The sequence below is a fragment of the Penicillium griseofulvum genome (assembly GCF_001561935.1).
Source record: "Penicillium griseofulvum strain PG3 chromosome Unknown contig_80, whole genome shotgun sequence".
In the NCBI taxonomy this organism is placed as follows: domain Eukaryota; kingdom Fungi; phylum Ascomycota; class Eurotiomycetes; order Eurotiales; family Aspergillaceae; genus Penicillium; species Penicillium griseofulvum.
This window is the reverse complement of record NW_024467471.1, coordinates 1,338,439-1,358,059: the sequence shown is the minus strand read 5'-3', so window position 1 is coordinate 1,358,059 and position 19,621 is coordinate 1,338,439. Positions and strand designations below refer to the sequence as shown.

General features: G+C 43.0%; 1 protein-coding gene across 1 annotated transcript; it reads left to right on the top strand.

The window, feature by feature from the left end:
- Positions 1 to 11,454: 11,454 nt before the first annotated feature.
- PGRI_015220 (WD40 repeat domain-containing protein) lies at positions 11,455 to 12,874 on the top strand (the record flags this gene model as incomplete). Its single annotated transcript, XM_040789235.1, has 2 exons — positions 11,455 to 12,767; positions 12,856 to 12,874. 2 exons carry the CDS (start codon positions 11,455 to 11,457, stop codon positions 12,872 to 12,874), a joined length of 1,332 nt encoding a protein of 443 aa, XP_040646188.1.
- Between the last annotated feature and the right edge of the window lie 6,747 nt (positions 12,875 to 19,621).

Here is a 19,621-nt window from a genome sequence, read left to right as displayed (position 1 = left end):
ACGTGAACGTATTGCTCTCAAGAGGATCCTCACAAGAGGATTTCCCTCTCAAAACAGGGCTCTTAATACGTTCTTTTCGAGTCAGCATATTTCTTGAGAGCAGCAGCCTATGATCATATTATCGTGATCGCCTGCTTGGGGTAAACCCCTCCATACATTACATATGTAGATTCAAGAGATGCCTCTCGGGTGGTAAATCGTCCTGAGATGTTTCTCTTGTAAGTACGTAGCTCATGTTTGTGCAAGAATGACAAGTCGGACTTCATATTTCTATACAAGATTCAGGACGAAGTACATATATGTTCTTACGATTCCTACAGGGGTGACGTTCGGCTCGCCTTCTTATCGCAGAATTCAGGGAGGTCTAAATCAGTGCCAGATAATATCTGATCCCAGATTCCATGCTCCCAGGCACGCTATTGATTGTTCCCAGAAGTAGTAACTAACGCTCCCAGGGTACCACTTCTCATTCCCCGGAGCTATACAGTCCACCCCGGGAGCTATAGGTCCTCTGGGACTATGACCATTCCTCCTGGGAGCGGCTAAGAGCGTGCCTAAGAACCATGCCATGGATCCTGGGATCGAATATGATCCCAGAAATGTGAGGGTCTCACTCGCGAGATAAAAGAGCGGGATCTGGTCTGGGTAATTAATATTTGGAATGCAAATTAAAACGCGGGCAAAGCGCAAAGACCCTGTTTGAAGAGATATGACGTTGATGAACAATAATATGCAACCAACGGTTTTTGGGAGTTGACCGAAAGCACAATCAATATCAACGATGCTTTCTACGACAATCAGTAGAATAAACGAGAATAAACACATAGTCTGTAAGACATCGTCGACGAGTAGTACAAGGCCCATAGTGGTGAAAGATGAGGGTTAACGGCAAGCAAACTTGCAGTTATTGATTAAACAATCGGTTGTCTCGGAAATGTAAGGGTTGAAAAGAAAAATTATAATTATAATTAATTCATTGTTTTTTTAAAGAAGTAGAGTGTTTATTGAATATGATTGGGTAGACAGCAGTCTCCACATCAAATCACGCGCATTTTTCCTAATACCTAGACACCCCTAAAATCTACAGCTAAAATTTATTTTCACCCGTGCTAAGCTTAATTTATGCCATATTTTCCAGGTCCAACCGCCTCGTACCTTGGTGGATTATAATAGTTCTCCATAATAATTAATAGAAGTCGTGCTAGATACCATTGAAGCTCAGCGCGGAGAATCCTTCTCAAACCTTCACGAGAGTTTCTTATTATGTAATTCATATACAGGCTTTTTCATACCTCTAGAAGTCGCTTTGTCTCCACCACGGTTGAATTACGCACGCGATAAGCTGACTACGTGGGCTATCTAGTTTCCCCTATCCTCAAGCCAACAAGTAGTCGTGAATGACTTAGGAATCTACTGCGAACTCTTGAGTATGGAGAATCCTCTTTAGAACCACAAGTCATCGTGCTTTACCCTCAGGGCCTCAGTAACTTCTAATCTATTGAGATAATAGCTGTTTCAAATCGCGGACCGAGAATATGGTAAACAAACTATTGACTACAAAGGTTTTGGTCTGGTGGATGTTCCGCTTTGGTCGTACAACTTCATATATGTTGTTCCGGTGTATCTTTATCGATCTGCTCTAGATCCTGGTCTGTTACTAGCATTAGGGATAGATAGTAGGAGTTCTTGATAGATCAGTCGTCTTTTCATCAGAGACAGCATAGTTGGAGACATACTAACTGCGAGCCAAGGAAAGCCCAAAATCCTAAAGTATCCGCTGATAAGATAAATACTTGGCCTGTTTCCCGAAGGCGTATGCCCACACAGACATCAGCATCACACATCTTGCTGTATTCGGACGCTTTTTTCATTAGGCTTGATTTGCGACGACCTTGCTTTTGGCGCATGGACTTTTTGACAGATTTAGATCGATTAGAATGGGTGGGAGGTGCGGAAGCCATGTTAAGAGATGCCTCAAAGCGCCACTGTTGGGAATGGTCGAAGAAAATCAGGGCACTAAATAGATTAAGTAGCTCTCAGGTATTCTTAAAAGCTTCGAATGGGTACAGTATTAAAGCGTTGAAAACCAGTGTCGCACTCCAGAAACCGTGGTCTTCAGAGTTCATGGCCCACGAAGACCTGAAACTGTCCCTGGTGAGTTTATTGACACGGCCATATTGATGCCTGCCGCACCAAAAAAGGGTTGGCTTCTCCAAAAGTCGAGGAGCCGGTCAACAATATTATAGTAACGCATCAAGCTGAGGCCTAGTTATACTAGAATTTCGTTTTTGGCAGCTAACCGATGTGTAAACATTGGATGAATCGGTCAACTGCATGTGTGGTTAGAGCAACGTTTGTTTTTTTGATTCTTTTTGTGTTTATTAATTTCACAATCGACATACCTCAAATTCAGGAGGTAAAGATTTGATTATTCTTCTGTACTCGGATTTCTGAGCCAACTAATTGTTTAATCACCAACCGCAAGTTTACTCTTACCATTTGACCATAATGTTTTCACCACTCATCCGCTAGTCCATGATGTTTCGTTCAATCTGCGATTATCATGAAAAGCATCGTTGAAGATACAAATTTGGCTAACTCTAGTGTTTCATTTTATTGTTTATCAACATTGTGACTCTATGAGCAGTTCTTTGCTTGCTATCTCTTCTCGAGGAAGGGGCGAACATCACCACAATGGACGGACGCCATTGATCGGTCACTCTTCCCTTCTTTTTATTGCATGCATTCTGTATATTTCTCAATTCGGTAAGTATAGTTTCATTTCAGAGTAACGCTAGTCCCAAACTGGCAATACACCGCTTGCCGACGGAAGAATAACCAAATACAGAAACACATCTTGATCATAAGATAGGCATCAAAAGAGACTTGGTTTGTTGAGGTGAAGGTCTTTGCTTCTAGAGTCATATGTTGATTACTTACTGTATTCCAGATCTCGCGACTGAGATCCGGAATCATATCAGCCCCAGGATCTATAGTAAGGTTCCCAGCAATGCACGTAGTCGCTCCCAGGAGTAAGAACTATAATTACTAGAGGATATACAGCTATTTGGAGTGAATGTGACAGAACGCGGGTGCTTGGGTTGTACCACTACGCCTGCTGGCCAAAAAGGCACAATGTTGGTCAGCGACTAAACACCCAAGCTACTATATATGCTCGATCTCTGACAGTGAATAATATAGCTCCGGGGAGCGAGACCAGTGCTAGTGGGCGATCAGGAGACCCTGGGATCAGGTTCGACCCCAGGATCCATGGCATGGCTCCTAGGCACGCTCTTGGTCGCTCCCAGGAATTAGATCATAGTTCCCAGAGGACCCACAGCTCATGGGAGCGAATAGTATAGCTCCGTGGAATGAGATTTAGTACGCTGGGAGCGTTGTTTACTTCTGGGAGCACTTGTTTTGCTGCCCGCAATTATTGCCCGCATTTTAGATCCTGCTTATTATCTCCCAAGACCCACGTTCCTAGGATCATATCCGGCCCTAGGATCCATAGCATGGCTCCTAGGCACGCTCTTGGTCGCTCCCAGGAGTCAGACTCATAGTTCCCAGAGGACCTACAGCTCCTGGGAGTGAACTGTATAGCCCCGGGGAACTAGAGTGGGTTCCTTGGGCTTTAGCGTTTAGCAAGATCAGTGCCAGTGGATCAGTGGGGTCACCCACACGTTTGACATCTGTTCCTGCCACTCCCCACACCCCACCACCCGCCACAGCAAAGAACGAACCCACGCCGCAACACAACCCCCCCCCCCCCCCCCCCCCCGAGTACAAATCCCGGGATCACGAGGGCTCCCCAGAATTAACAAATAAATCTTAGTGGCGGGGCATTAGGAATCTAGGAATACAAATCTAGATCCTAGGAGCAACTAGGGCTAGTGTGAGAGTCTCACGTATGCATAGAGGTAGATAGCGTCTTGAGATGAATGATCAATATAAAGAACAACTACAGTAGCGCGAGGAAGCAAATGAGATAGGCCTCTCGCGTTCAGGGGAACCCACATGCACCATGTGGGTTCCGCAGGACATATCTCCATTCATCCTGTATGCTTCATGTTCTGTGACGGATCACGGGTGCTTGGGCTGTACCACTACGCCAGCTGGCCAAAAATGCACAATGTTTGGTCAGCGACCAAACACCCAAGCTACTATATATGCTCGATCTCTGACATTTATTTCCTTGACAGCTAGGAATAATTCATGTCTTTCCAGGAACTTGCAAAGAGAAGATGACTTGTATATGGACACCGGAAAGTAGGGACTCACCGGAGAGTAAGGACGCACTGGAGAGTAGGGACACACTGGAAACCCCGGGTGGGGCAATGAGCGCGACACTAAAAATTATAGGGGAGACAAACCTCACAGGGTTTCAATCTTGTGAAGAGCGTAGTCTGAAGATTTTTAGCCTCTACAGTCACTGGGCTGTCGCGGCCATCAGTCAATGGACCTGGAGCCCAGCTAGACCTAGAGCTGTGGACGTACGTCCAGCTTGGACTCAAATCCACAGCCCGAAGTACTTGGCCCCAGATCGGCTGCTCTGGGCCCTTGCCTATGGAGCCACAGCCCTCCCACCATAGCTCCCCGGCATTGGACGTGCGTCACTCGACCACTGGCTTGCCCAGATCCCTAAACCGCAGTCCCTGTTCCCAAGGCGATGGCCCATAGTCCCAGGCGGCTCATGAGCCACGGACCATGGGCCAGCTAGGCTCAGTATCCACCAACTGGCGACTTGGGTTGCTAAACACATGATGCGCAGCAAACAATTCAATTATGAGTACTACCAACATGATCGGTCTGGTACATACTAGGGAGCGTAGCTTCTAGGTAATGATACCGAGATTTGCCTAACATTCATATAGAGGATAAAGTGAACCTGGCGCTAAGCAGGATAATTTCAATGGCAAGACTGGGCGACGGAATTTCTGATCTACCTGCTTGGTGTAAAATTTATTAGACTATGGGGATGTCCTGCGACCTCTGAATATGTATACGTGTACCAAATTCCAAGTCCTGAGAGGGTTCAAGTCAGAATCAAGCATGTGGACCTTGTCTCAAGGCCAGCAGAGGTGTTGGACCAGAATCTCAGATCTCGGGGAGTAACAAGGACGATGTCTAAGGGACAATGATTTACTACCAAGAACTAAAGTCTAGCAGCCTAAGGCCAATTACTTGGGTTTAACGTATATCAGATACGAGCGGCGCACACAAACGAGTGGCGCACCACACCCAAAACGCGTCCATGAATTAGCACTTAGTTTATTTAACCACACACCATGCCACCAATTCGCTCTCAAAGCTCTAGAAATTCAGCAGAGCAAGAGGGTAGGATCTTATTAGCTATTCAGGCTTTTAAGAATAAAGAAGTACCTTCAATTCGTGAAGCAGCGCGCCGTTTTAATGTGCCCGATACTACCCTCCGCCGACGCCTTAGTGGGATCGCAAGTCGCGCGAATTCTCGCTCAAATCTACAGAAATTGACCTAAATTGAAGAGGAATCTCTTTAAAAATGGATACTTTCTATAGATTCTCGTGGAGCAGCCCCCCGGCCTTCTACTATACGAGAAATAGCGAACCTTCTTCTTAAAAAGCGTAGAACTACCCTAGTTCTTTCTGTTAGCGAAAATTAGGTTACAAATTTTATAAAACGATACCCTCTCCTTTCCTCCCGGTTCTCGAGACGCTATAATTATAAACGTACGAAATACGAAGACCTAAAGATTATTTAAGAGTGGTTTAATCTTATTTAGAAAACAATCCTTTAATTTAGAATCGACCTTAATAATATTTATAACTTCGACGAGACTAGTTTTATAATAGGATTAATAGCTACTACGAAGGTTATTATAAGGAGTAAATACTATAGTCGGCGCTTACTTTTATAACCTAGAAATTGTAAATAGGTAACTATTATTAAGTGTATAAATACTTTAGGTCAGGCCCTCCCTTTATATATCATTTTTAAAGGCAAAGTCTATATTAAATTATAGTTCGACGGCTTCCCAGAGGACTAGCGATTTAAAGTTAGTCTAAATAGTTAGACTTCTAATAAAATTAGACTTCGCTAGCTTAAAAAGCTCTTTATTCTAACTACTTCTTCGCGTATAAAAGGGGGATATCGGCTTCTAATACTTAACGGATATAGAAGTTATTTAATAGTATAATTTAATAAGATTTGTGAGTAAAATAAGGTAATACCGATCTATATAACTCTATACTCTTCTTATCTTTTATAGCCCCTTAATATCGGCTGTTTTATAGTTTTAAAACGTGTATACGGCCGCCGGCTAGTTAAATTAAAAATACAGGTTAGGATAAATTATATCGATAAACTTAACTTCCTTAAAGTATACCCTCTCGCTCGAATTAAAGCTTTTAAATCGGAGACTACTAAGAATAGCTTTAGGGTAGCTAGTTTAGTACTATTTTTACCTAATCGAGTGATTTTAAAGCCTAATATTCGACTTCGAACCCTAACCCCCCCTTCGAGTAGGGGGAGTAATTAGGACCTAAAAACGCCCTCGAACTTTATATAACTACAAAAGCAAGCTTCGTTAATTAAAGCCTTACTTCGTATAAGATCAAAGAGCCTACTAAGCCCGCTAAATTCCGCTATAAACTATATTTAAAAGCCTGCTAAATCACAATATAATCTACCGCCTTACTACACGTATCAATACCTATCGTAAGTAGGTTTCGGAGGGTTTACAGCCAGCTCTACAGGCCGGGAGAGCGTGTGGGATATGCAGATTGCCGGGGCATAGAAGAGAGACATGTCTAGATAGATAAACCATTTTAGTTGAATCAATTTAATAGCGTTTTGGTTGAGATAAATGGAATTGAATTCGATGGGTTGGGTGGGGTGCGCCACTCGTTTGTGTGCGCCGCTCGTATGTGAAATACGTTAGTGATTGCAAACCTGTCAGATGATCACATGATCGTCTGTATGCTCCCAGGACCTATTAGTCTAAAACTGTAGATAGCTTCTTTTCTCTCCCACGCATCTCAATTATTTCATCCAGATATCTACTGCTCCCCAGTAATTTATCTATTCTCAAAACCGATATCAGGGACCTAACGGGTATTGAGACCCCGGTCTCCAGACCTGGCAGGCCACCCGACTTCCAACTAGCGCCCTCAACAGTTTCAGAACTCGCACGGTCGCAAATCCTAGCGCCAGAGACAGCTAATGTCTTGAGGCTAAGAAACAGACGCTACAGTTCTTCAAAATCGAGCTCTTCTTTATCCGCTTTGAGCATCTCAGCCACCTGGACCACTTTTTCCCGAGTTACTTTGAAGTCCTCCCCAAGTCTCATGAGAACAGTATTCGAGCTATCTTCTATTGCGGCTCGACTAACCTGGATGGCCGCGGACCTGCGATTCAGGTGAGGAAGGGGCTCTCAGTTAGCCAATCTTTTCAGCCCTGCTGTACATACACCACTTTGGCACGCCCTCGTTCAACGAACGTTTGGTCACAATTTCACTGCCCGCCGATTTTCCTCACGTTGGATATTACGTTGAACCCGCCCGTTAATAGTGAATAAATACTTTCCTCTCCCTACGATTTTATCATTTAATTGCGGTCAGATCGGTCTCGTTCCACTTTGAATTGATAATGCATTTGTCCGACTTTCAAATTTCCTACGGATTTGAAAGTTCGAAACAAACGGCAAGTCTATTTTAAAATATTGAACATATTTTTTTAAAAAACTAGGGCACCTGATTAAATCCTACTTTTTGAATTTATCAGGGCGTTTGCGACTCTATATAGATTAAATGAAAGGAAAAAAATTTCTGTTTTGTTTTTCTTTTTTGCCTTTAACGAACCGACCGACTTCATAGCGACATTTGTTCTGCCGACGGTGTTCAATATGGGTCAATTAGTTGATGGGTATGGTCGATGGTGTTGCAGATACGTAAAATGTATTGCGGGCAATATGTCAATAACGTTGAAAGTACGGTTGCTTTCACGTTGCCGCACCTATTTGATGACCGCAAATGACACCGGTGATTGCCCCTCCAAATTTGCAGTAGCCATCGTTATGAGCTCAACACGTAAAGGAACGATTTTCGTACAACATTGTTGAAAAATATCGTGGTCTTTCTGCTAAATTTTTTTTTTTTTTTTTTTTGCAATAGCATTTTATTGAGCCCTTTCCTTTCAGCGGACCTAAGCTTTATAAGAATCCCCGCTACCTACGTTTTCTATATAGGTTCCTACCACCCAATCTACCCCCAGATATCAAGGCAACCAACCACTCACAATGGCCGCTATCAATTTCACCAGGTCCAAGGAAGTCACCTCGAAACGAAAATTGATGCGGCAAAAACGATGCCGTCGCAAATCAAGTCTGATGAAAAAGGCATATGAATATAGTAAAATGTGCAGTGCAGACGTATGCGTGGGAATTCGTATCCGAGAGACGGGCCAGGTACATATCTTATCAGCGGATACTTCGGGATTTTGGGCTTTCCTTGGCTTGCAATTGGTATGTCTCCAACTATGGCTCAGATGAAAGACGACTAACCTATCAAGAACTCCTACTATCCAGTCCCAATACTAGTGACAGACAAGGATCTGCAGCAGTTTGATAAAGATACACCGCAGCAACCTAAACGAAGTCGTAAGACCAAAGCGAAACTTTAACCTGAAGGAAAACCTTTGCAATTCGTGATTTGATCAATTGGAAAGAGCGTTCAATTTAGCTCTCCATAACTATACAATTGAGCACTAGCAAAGTCAGGAATTACTTGCCGCCAATGCAAAGGTCACGCGCAAAAAAGCGCGGGCGAAATCTCGAATGGCACATGAAGGAGGTCTACTGGTTGAAGAAGCTATATCGCGTTTTGGTGCTGAGAGAGAGGTCAAAGAAGCGAGATCTGATCAAGCCGGCGAGGTATCGCCGATGCCGAATCCGACCAATAAGAGGCGCGCACCGCGATGCAGTCGTTGTAAAACGCCTGGACATTAGAGAAATAGATGCCCAGAGAGGTCTGAATAGTTTCATTTTAATTGAATTGGCGTTGTGGTTGAATAAAATGAAAATTAGTAGTAGGTAAATTGGGTGGGTGCACCACTCGGTGTCCTGCCCCACTCGGTGTCCTGCCCCACTCGGTGTCCTGCCCCACTCGGTGTCCGGTTACGTTATCACCTGACGGCGTGCTAAGCTGACACGTAGGCATGCAAGCATTTTATCACATAAGAGGTGCGTACCCCGACATATTTTTCTCTAGTGCCAACGAGACCTGTGTTTCCGTGGATCATGGATCCAACGATATCATTCACTGGTCCTAATCATGGATCACAGACGGGGATCAACAACGGTTTGATCAAGAATAAGTTTGAACTTCCACGGGGTATTTTGCGAGAGACTTTGTGCAGTGTCGATCATGCTCATATTTATACAGATCTTGAAGATAAATTACTTATCGTGCCTGACGCTATGTTCGACTCATATGTGAATCAGCATGAAGATCAATGTCTGCCAGGCACACGAACCGATATCGTTCGCCAAATCGGAGAATGGATTTCGTCATCACAGGGTAGATATATATTCTGGTTGAATGGAATAGCCGGAACAGGAAAATCGACCATCTCTCGAACGATAGCAAAATCTTTCAGTGAATCCAAGGCACTAGGAGCAAGTTTTTTCTTTAAAAGAGGTGAAAGAGATCGAGGGAATGCGAGAAAGCTTTTCCCGACAATCGCATGGCAACTAGCAGTTATCATTCCCCAGATTATGTCAGTCCTGCACCAAGCAGTCCGTGACAATCCAGGCCTCGCAACAAAGGCTATGCGAGAGCAGTTCGAAAAGCTCCTTCTTCAGCCACTCCAGAGCCTTGAGCGATCGGATGTTACTATCCAGACTATGGTGATAGTGATCGACGCATTAGACGAATGCGAGGAAGATGGTGACATTCGACTTATACTTCAACTTCTCCCCCAGCTACGAAATTTGACTGCTATACCTATACGAGTGCTCTTGACAAGCAGGCCCGATCTACCGATCCGTCTCGGATTTCTAAGGATTGAAAGCGATGACCATAAGGACCTAGTTCTCCATGACATCCCCATAGAAGTGGTCAAAAATGATATATCATTATTCTTTGATCATCGACTTGAAAAGATTCGAACAGAACGCTTCCTACCGATAGATTGGCCTGGTGACAGAGATCTTCAAAGGCTAGTGGCATTATCCGTTCCGTCATTTATTTTCGCTGCTACGATCTGTCGTATATTTGAGGACCCAGTTTGGGACCCAGCGGACAGTTTGACTGAGATCCTTACACATCAAAACGACAAATCTAAACTAAATGGGACATATCTTCCGGTTCTCGATCGTCTTCTCAACGGACAACATGGGAAACAGAAAGAAAAATTGGTCTCGGAGTTCCGGCAAGTAATCGGAGCCATCATGATACTGGAGAGCCCACTCTCTGTTATATCACTTTCGAAGCTTCTGGGTGTCTCTGAGGGGCTTATTCACCTTCGACTGAACCCACTACACTCTATACTAAGAGTACCAGATAATGGGTCAAAACCTGTGCGGCTCTTTCACCTGTCGTTTCGGGATTTTCTTATCGATCCAGAATCGCAAAACCAAACCCCCTTAGCGATAAATGAGACAGAGGCACACTATATGTTGGCCAAACAATGCCTCCTGACTTGTCAAAACCTACGGAAAAATATCTGTGGACTGCCAAGTGATGGGACCGAACGTACAGAGATCGACCACCAGACTATCGAAAGCAACCTTCCTCCGGAGGTACAGTATGCCTGTCGATACTGGGCATATCATCTACTTAAATGTGCGGGCATGAAGACTATGAAGTATAGTGCTCTACTGTTTCTCCAGAGTCATTTCCTGCGGAAATATTTTCTTCACTGGGTGGAAGCGATGAGTCTACTTGGTCTCACGTCGGAAATACTAGGTATTCTTGATCACCTCCAAACAGCCATATCGGTAAGTTATGCAGATAGTCATATTTGATTCGCACTAATAGCATTAGAGTAACAACTTTTCCTCAATTTCGGACTTCCTTCACGATGCAAAGCGATTTATTCTGAAAAACTGCCAGATAATTGATCAAGCGCCCCTTCAAGTTTATTGCGCAGGACTTATATTTGCACCCCGATCGGCAATAATCCGTAAACAATTCAAAGAAAAGCTTCCTACTTGGATATGCCAGTTACCACGAGTTAAGGAGACATGGGGTGCCGAACTACAGACTCTTGAAGGTCATTCAAGTCGGGTTCGGTCAGTGGGTTTCTCACCCGACGGTCGGCTACTAGCGTCGGGCTCTCACGATAGCACAGTGCGACTTTGGGACCCCGCGACAGGTGCACTTACCCAGATACTCGAAGGTCATTTAGGCTCAGTTCTGTCGGTGGCCTTTTCGTCTGACGGCCGGCTGCTGGCATCCGGCTCTGAAGATAACACAATGCGGATCTGGGACCCGTTGACAGGTGACCTTATCCAGACGCCTAAATACCATCCGATGTGGGTTTTGTCCGTGACCTTCTCGCCAGATGACCGGGTCCTAGCATCCGGATCTCTCGATAAGATAGTACGACTCTGGCACCCGGCGACAGGCGCACTCACCCAGACGCTTGAAGGTCATTTAGGTTCGGTTGTAGCGGTGGCATTCTCGTCTGATAGCCGGCTGCTGGCATCCGGCTCTGACGATAAGACAGTACGGATCTGGGACCCGTTAACAGGCGCGCTTATCCAAAAGCTCGACGGCCACCCAATGTGGGTTTGGTCAGTAACCTTCTCGCCAGATGACCGGCTACTGGCGTCGGGCACTGGTGATTACATAGTGCGGCTCTGGGACCTGGCAACAGGCGCTCTCACCCAGACGCTTGAGGGTCATTTAGGCTCGGTTGTGGCGGTGGCCTTCTCGCCTAAAGGCCAGCTGCTTGCGTCCGGCTCCAGTGATAAAACAGTGCGGCTCTGGGACCTGGCGACAGGCGCACTTATCCAGACGCTCGAAGGCCATTCATTTCCAGTTGAGTCAGTGGCTTTCTCGCCTAACGGCCAACTGCTTGCGTCGGGCTCCTGTGATAAGACAGTACGGCTCTGGGACCTGGAGACAGGCGTTCTAACCCAGCCAATTGAAGGCCATTCAAAGTTAGTCGAGTGGGTGACTTTCTCGCCTAACGGCCGGCTGCTGGCGTCGAGCTCTGGTGATAATACAGTACGTCTCTGGAAGCCGGCGACAGGTGCGCTTATTCAGACACTTGAAGGCCACTCAAGTTGGGCTTCTTCAGGAGCCTTCTCGCCTGATGGACGGCTATGGGCGTCAGGCACGAGTGATGGCACAGTACAACTGTGGGACCTGGTCACGGGTGCGCTTACCCAGAAGCTCAACGGCCACTCAAGTTATGTTTCATCAGTGGCCTTCTCGCCCGACGGCCGGCTGTTGGCGTCGAGCTCTGGTGCGCAACCATGGGACCCGGCGATAGGCGCGACCACTGGGGCTGACGACAACACAGTGTGGCTCTGGGACCTGGCGACAGGCACACTTATCCAGACGCTTAAAGGTCATTTAGGTTCGGTTGTGGCGGTGGCCTTCTCGCCTAAAGGCCAGCTGCTTGCGACCGGCTCCAGTGATAAAACAGTGCGCCTCTGGGACATAGCGACAGGCGCGCTTACACGAACTTGGAATATTGAGAAAGGAGTCACTGAGCTGGAATTTTCCTACGACGGTTCCCATATCCGTACTAATTTCGGCCTTCTTGACATTCAATCCAGGTGTGACACTCCTACGTTTCATTCACCTTATGCGGTTTTAGGCATCTCTATCGAGCATGACCAATGGATAAACTTGAATGGCGAAAAGGTTCTTTGGCTTCCTTTAGAATTTCGGCCCAATTGTTTTAGGGTCAAAGGTAATACACTTGCCGTGGGACACGCATCAGGGCGAATTTCCTTTATTAGATTTTCTATATAGACATGATATTTTCTTACTTCCCCTATTCCACTGTCTGATATCCCCATAGAACAGCTCTGTCCTGCTTATGGTATACTTCATTAAGTTCCAGTCACCTGGCAGATCGCTAAGAAACCAAGCACTCAGCGAACCCCTTTTGGACTGATTTGCAGAGATCCCCTCTGAGATTGCATGAAATTCCACGGGGTTCTCATGTGAGTTTTGTATTATTTACATCGTTAGGTACTGTACTATACGATGCACAGTTTACGGTGTCCCTCAACTGATGGAAAAATGGATGGGTAGAATCAAGCATCCCCGCAGAAAAAACAGTTGGGGCCCGATGGGATAATCGCTCACATCAGAAAAAGTGCGGTCTAAAGCGTATTTTGAATAGAGATATGTCTCATCTGGCAGATCAGCCCATCTCCTCAGCTTTCCCACGATCCGTCAACCCTGAAAAAACTGAGGTAACTAGCGTCTCATCATATGCCTCAAGATTTCCTTGATGCGTTGACTATCTCGTTCCGCCGTTGACTACCGTTCACTAATGCTCAATTAGGCGATATGCAGGTATCTGACGTACAACAGGTCGTATGCCTCATCTTTTGACATGCCGAGTGGGCCTGCCTTTGCGGTGATCTGCTCTCCACCAGAGCAGTACTATGCCCGATATAGTTAACGACTGGTATGACTCGCGGTTGGCCGAGATGAGTAGCGAAATAAAGAAACTCTTTACGGAAAATCGACGCTCATAAAATTCCTGTGCATTGAGAGGAGTTAAGGAATCTGGAAGAAATCACCTCGTTGGAACAAATGATGAGCCAGGCCACTACAGTTTTGTACGTTTTCTGGTTCATGTGCATAGTGGAGGGCATTCTCACACTGATTGGGCTTTATTTGCAAAGGAGATACTTCATGTGCATTCAGGATCCTTTGACAAATTAAATCGACCCTGCAAATGTCAGACGACATGCTATATATTGTTCCGATTCAGTGGTTCTAGCGCTCTTTGGCAAAAACCTTCAAACTTTCCGGGTCCAAACCTTTGCAATTCGTGATTTGTTCTCCCATCATTGGTCAGAGATTGCATCCAATCTTTATCTGAATACATAGAATAAACTACTTCAATGAATTTATTGCACGATGAGTTTGAGTTGTGTAGTTGTGATCTCCAGACGCAGTATTTTTCCATCCGGACCTACTCGATTCTCGGATCAAGTCTATCGTGGGAAACACCACGATTTTGGCACACCTAGATATCCCTACGATTAGACTGATCGTCGGATCACGTCTATCGTGGGAAGCACCATGCGCCTTTTGAGAGAAGGATTCTTATAGGGAATTCGTGGTCTGTCGTAGGAAGCGAAGCATCGGACGATTCCTGGCCAAAGAAGCTAGTCGGCCAGCTCTAGCCACCTTGTCCCAGGTTACTTGAAGATCCTGCCCGAGGTTCATAGATACTGTCACCCTTCCTTCCTTCCTTTCTATCTCGGGTCTAGCACCGACCGACCTGATCCAGTATGCATTCAAAACGCACCTGATGCTCGCTAGCTTTATAACTTTGCGGTTTCTTTATTCTCAATCTGTTGATTTCCACTCTCCCGAAATCCAGGCCTTCTCAATGACTTCTTGGTGAATAAAGTGAAAGAAGAATACACCCATTTGTGTCTGGCGCATGTTGGAGACACGACCGGTTTGACAATTGAAAGAGAAAGGACCGTGAATAACCTCTCATGTTCGTGCTCCTTCCAGGAAGGATGGAAGTTCTTTTCTACCCCGAACGCCAGGAATAGGGAAGGGAAAGCTTCATAGAAGGCCATTGTTACCACGTAACCCGACTCGACCCAATTGCCTTACTATCATTCCGTAATATTTATCTTTGAACGCCATCAGAATGCAAGTTACTGTTCGTAGCCATTTAAAGTAAACGACAGTCTGGAACTAGTATCATTGCTAAGCCAGAAATGCTTCTAAGATAAGGTCTACAATCAATCTATTGAACTGCATCCAAATATACGAATAAAAAGAATCATCCCCAAGGCCACAAATCACTGGGCTCGTAATCGCTTTGACCGACGTGGCATATATCTAATACTAGACGCTTTCGATTTGCCTAGCCGTCCTTTACCCTTCTACAGCCCCCTAGGCTGCTCTTCTAGGCGCCGAATTTTTCGAGACGAGCGCGTCGTATGCTGTGATGAAGATTCTAGCTTAGGAATAGGTTCTATATTTGCTGCCTTTGCTATTCCCCTCGTTACTTGGTGTGTAGAAATATCCGCCGAATTTGAGTTAGTGGTCGTCACTAGGTATCTAGAAGAGGAGGCGGAAATGTCGGTTTTTGATGGGTAGGCTGATGGCTTTACGACGGTGATAGGGCCGGGTCTTATCAATCGAGGATTAATATTTGTTATATTAAAATCGATAGAGGCGGGAGTTTTAGTGCCTTGCCGATCTACTGATTCTATAGATGTTTCTCTGGAAGAACTGTTACCGTGGCTAACCTGTGGCCTTTCGGTGAGATGATATAGTTTAATATTGATATTATATTTGTGTTCTTTATTAGTATGGGCTAAAAGTTCGGTGATTTTAGTAAACTTGGGAAGAGTGCGATATGCTTCCTAGTTGTAGCTGATCCCGTTGTGTGTATGAAGTAGGTGAGAGTCGATGAGATGACGACGAAGTGAGTCTAGTCACTTAGAAGGAAATTTATGCGGAGAAGGGTTCGACGCTAAGCGACGAGATTTACTAAAGTAGATAATATAAATATCTGTTAGATATATTTGTGTATTATTATTAGACGCTAGTTGCTCGGGCTGTTTAATAGGTATGTTTTCCTCTTTATTAAGATCCTAATTAATACGGTTGCCTCGCTTGCTTAGCTCATAAAGTAGTAGAAGCGCAACTATATCCTTAGTAACCTAGATGTGTCGAGTAAGTAATTTGTCCTTATAAAAGTCTTCGGCGTTAGAGCTGTAAAAGTTCTCTATAAGCCGAGCTCGTTTAAGAAATATATAGTCTAGGATAGGAAGCTCCTAATCTTCTTTAGCGGAACTATTAGTATCGCGTTCCTTAATATTAGATTCGCTAAGAAGTATTTACTTAATCTATCTGTTAACTTTAAGTATAGGGGTATTATTAAAATAGTCCTTTCTAGCTATTTTGTAAGTTTCGATCGCTAATATTTTCCGAAGTTTAGCTAGGTCTTTTTTAACAGTCTTATACCTTTAGAAGAGGTATAGAAAGGTATTACAGGTATTCTTAATTATACTAGCTACAGATTATATCTCCGCTATAAGCTCTCTTTTCTCGCGTCTTAGTTACAGAATTTTAGGGTTTAGTAAATAGTATATTTATAAGCTTCGGTAAGATTAAACAGTATTAATAAATCTCTCTTCCTAAGTGTTACGCACTGCTAACTGGTCACGGTTAGGTTAGATGGGTTCCGGGTATACTTGCCTTAATACTCCTCGTGTATCCAACGTCAACGACCTGTCGCAACTGAGCTATTGCCTGCAAGGCCTTACTGTAGCCTAAGTCCTGTTAAGAGATCGAGGAACGATGCCAGTGAAAGCGCCGAGTAGATCTATACCGGGGTATTGGTCTGCTCGTGAGTGTTGTCAAGTTATAATCAAGTAAAGAGTCACAGTAGTCCAAAAGGTAAACACAAGTAACAATATATGATTAAAGACGAAGAACTAAACTAGATACATAAATGAGTGTCCTTATATATCTTTCGATTCCTACTCCTAGCGTGACTCCCTAGAGTCACCGCTAGAGTCGCCGTATACTCCTACGTATACTTCTCTAAGTCGATATAGGAGTCACAGTCACGTATCCCTAGTTCTGTGTACAGCGATTCCTAGTGTAGGTGATATCCGATACCCTAAAGTACATACGTACCAGAAACCTCCTAGCAGGGAGTCTAATCAGGCTTAATCATACTTTTACTCACTAAGTATAAATAGGTTTTCTCTTTCCTAAATACCTAGGGATACTAGAGTATTAGATATTATACGTGATCTACTAACAAATAGATTAGTTAGCTCTCGGTGGCCTATCTATACACCCGGTAGGGTACTATCAATTAGTAACAGGTAGTTCCGTAATATCATCTCCCTCTCCCCTAGGGTTTCGTCCTCGAAGCCCTTTAAAGCTATCGACCACCCCTCAGGTAAGTAATATTAGTTATTTTTCTTTTTCCCTTTTTTCTCGTTCTCTAGTTATATACCCTTTACACTATACCGGTTAATAACGCGACTTACAAACAAAATAGACTTACTTAATATCGATTAATTCTAACAAACGGTTCAGTTGCTAAACACCCCTATAAATATTACTTTTCCCACAGCATCTCCTATATAGCGGATCCTAAGTACTGTAACTATACCAAATGCACTCGTCGGGGTCAGAAATATACCAAAAGGTTCTACAGCGAAACTAAGTGGCAAAAGGTATTACGCAAGTAGTAGAAAATTAATAAAGAGCTTACCTAGGCTAAAAAATAGTAAATAGATATAATAATAAAAATAATACATTTGCGTAAATAGCACTAATTCTTACATTCCTAGAATAATCGGATATTAGATCACAATTCCGCGTTAATAGAGTAGTTAGATACTAAGGATCCTCCGTCTACTAAGGATCTTACTAAGCTAGATCGCCTCACCGATAAGTACGATACTTAAGCCCTTACCGCTACGTTAGAGGATCCTACTCTAACCTAGATATTCGGTCCCCTATCCCCTTCTATCTTAGAGGGGATAGACCTATCTTTCCTAGTTAGCGATTCTTCTAGTAGAACTATTAAACTAACTAGAGGCAGCCCCTTAGGTTCTCAATAGGTTCCTAAGTATTTTTAGAGGTATCGTACCCCTTCTATCTTACTAAATAGTAAGGTTTTCCGCTCATTCGTTTTATTTCTAAGATTTCCTCAACCTTATATTTGTTTTCAGTTTCCTCTTCGATTTCTATATTTATCGCGAGTTTAGCGTTATTTAGTACAGGTTCAAGTAATGAGATATAAAACACTAAATAGAGTTTTTGTATACTTTCTAGTAGCTTTAAGCGATAGTTAACTAATCCCAGTTTTTCTTTAATTTCGAATAGTCCTAACTATAGGTAGTCTAATTTATTACTAGGTCGCTTAATTTTAATATTATAGCGTAAAAGATAAACCTTTTCTCCCCCCTTTAGATTAGGTCCCTTTTCGTATTTTTAGTTGTAATACTTCTTTATCCGTAGGTTAACAAAGTCGATATCTCTAGATAGTTACAAATACAACTGTTTTAGCCTATTAGCCTTCAGCCTCGCTAATTCTGCTATAGCTATTTTACCGATTAGTTATCCGTAAACTATAGGGTTATACCCATAATTAGTAAAGAATAGTGATTCTTAGGTTATAGAGTAAATAGTATTATTATACGCCAATTATACCGTTAGTAGTAGTCCTACTTAGTCATCTTACTAATAGTTTATATAGTATTATAGGTACTACTTTAGGGTCTAGTTTACTCTTTCAGTTTAACCGTTAGTTTATAGATAATATACTATAGAGAGTCTAAGCTTAATACCCATCTAATCCGCGAAAGATTACCACATATTTGATATAAATAATTTATCTCTATCTGATATAATCCTAGCTAGTAGTCTGTGGTTTATAACCATATATCACAGGACTATATTCGCCATTTAATCTATGTTAATAGTTTCTATAGTCAGAATTATATAAGTATACTTAGTAAGCCTATCGACTATAACTATGATTATATCGTATCCTTCTAAGACTAGTAGCTTTATAATAAAGTCCATAGTAATCCACTCCTATAAAGTAGTTAGTATTTTAGATAGCTATAATTCTCTATAGGGTACGTATTATACAAGCTTGTTCCTTTAGTACGTATCACAGCCTTAGATATAGAATCTAACCTTATAGTTTATATTTAGAAAATAATAATTTCGCGAAATATATTCTACTATCTTTTCTATTCCTATATATCTGTAAGTAAGGTCATCATAATATTTCTTAATCACTTCCTCCTAGAGTTTAACTAGGATATAGATTAATCCGTATAGGTAGAATAGACCACTTTCGTCTTTAATAAGTTTATTATTTTCTCTAAAAAGTTAATTAATCGTATCTGTTTCTAGTTCTTTTTTAATTCGTTATAGTAGGTCACTATCTTTAACCTCTACTATCGCGGCTAGTAACTATTTATTATACAAGATAGTACTATCTGAGTTTTGTCTTAGCACAGCAGGTTCCGCTGCTTTAGTACCTAACTTATAGTCTAGTCGCCGACTTAACGTATCTACTTAGCTATTTTTTATTCCTTTACAATATTCGATTCTAAAGTCATATTATATAAGGGTCTTTACCTATCGCGCTTATTATCATATAAGAACCTTTATAGTAGTGAAAAAGGTAAGGTTTTTATAATCAGATTTAACTATCACTATATATTTCGCTCCTTCTAGATATACTCTCCAGACTTAGAATACTAATACTATAGCTAATAGTTCCTTATTATACACATCGTAGTTAAGTTCCGCGGGTATCATCTTTCTTAACCAGAATATAACTGGTTAATATTTCCTATCTAGTCCTAGCTATATCAGTCTAGCTCCTAGGGTATAGTCTAATATATCTATTTCTATAATAATTAGTTTATCGTAG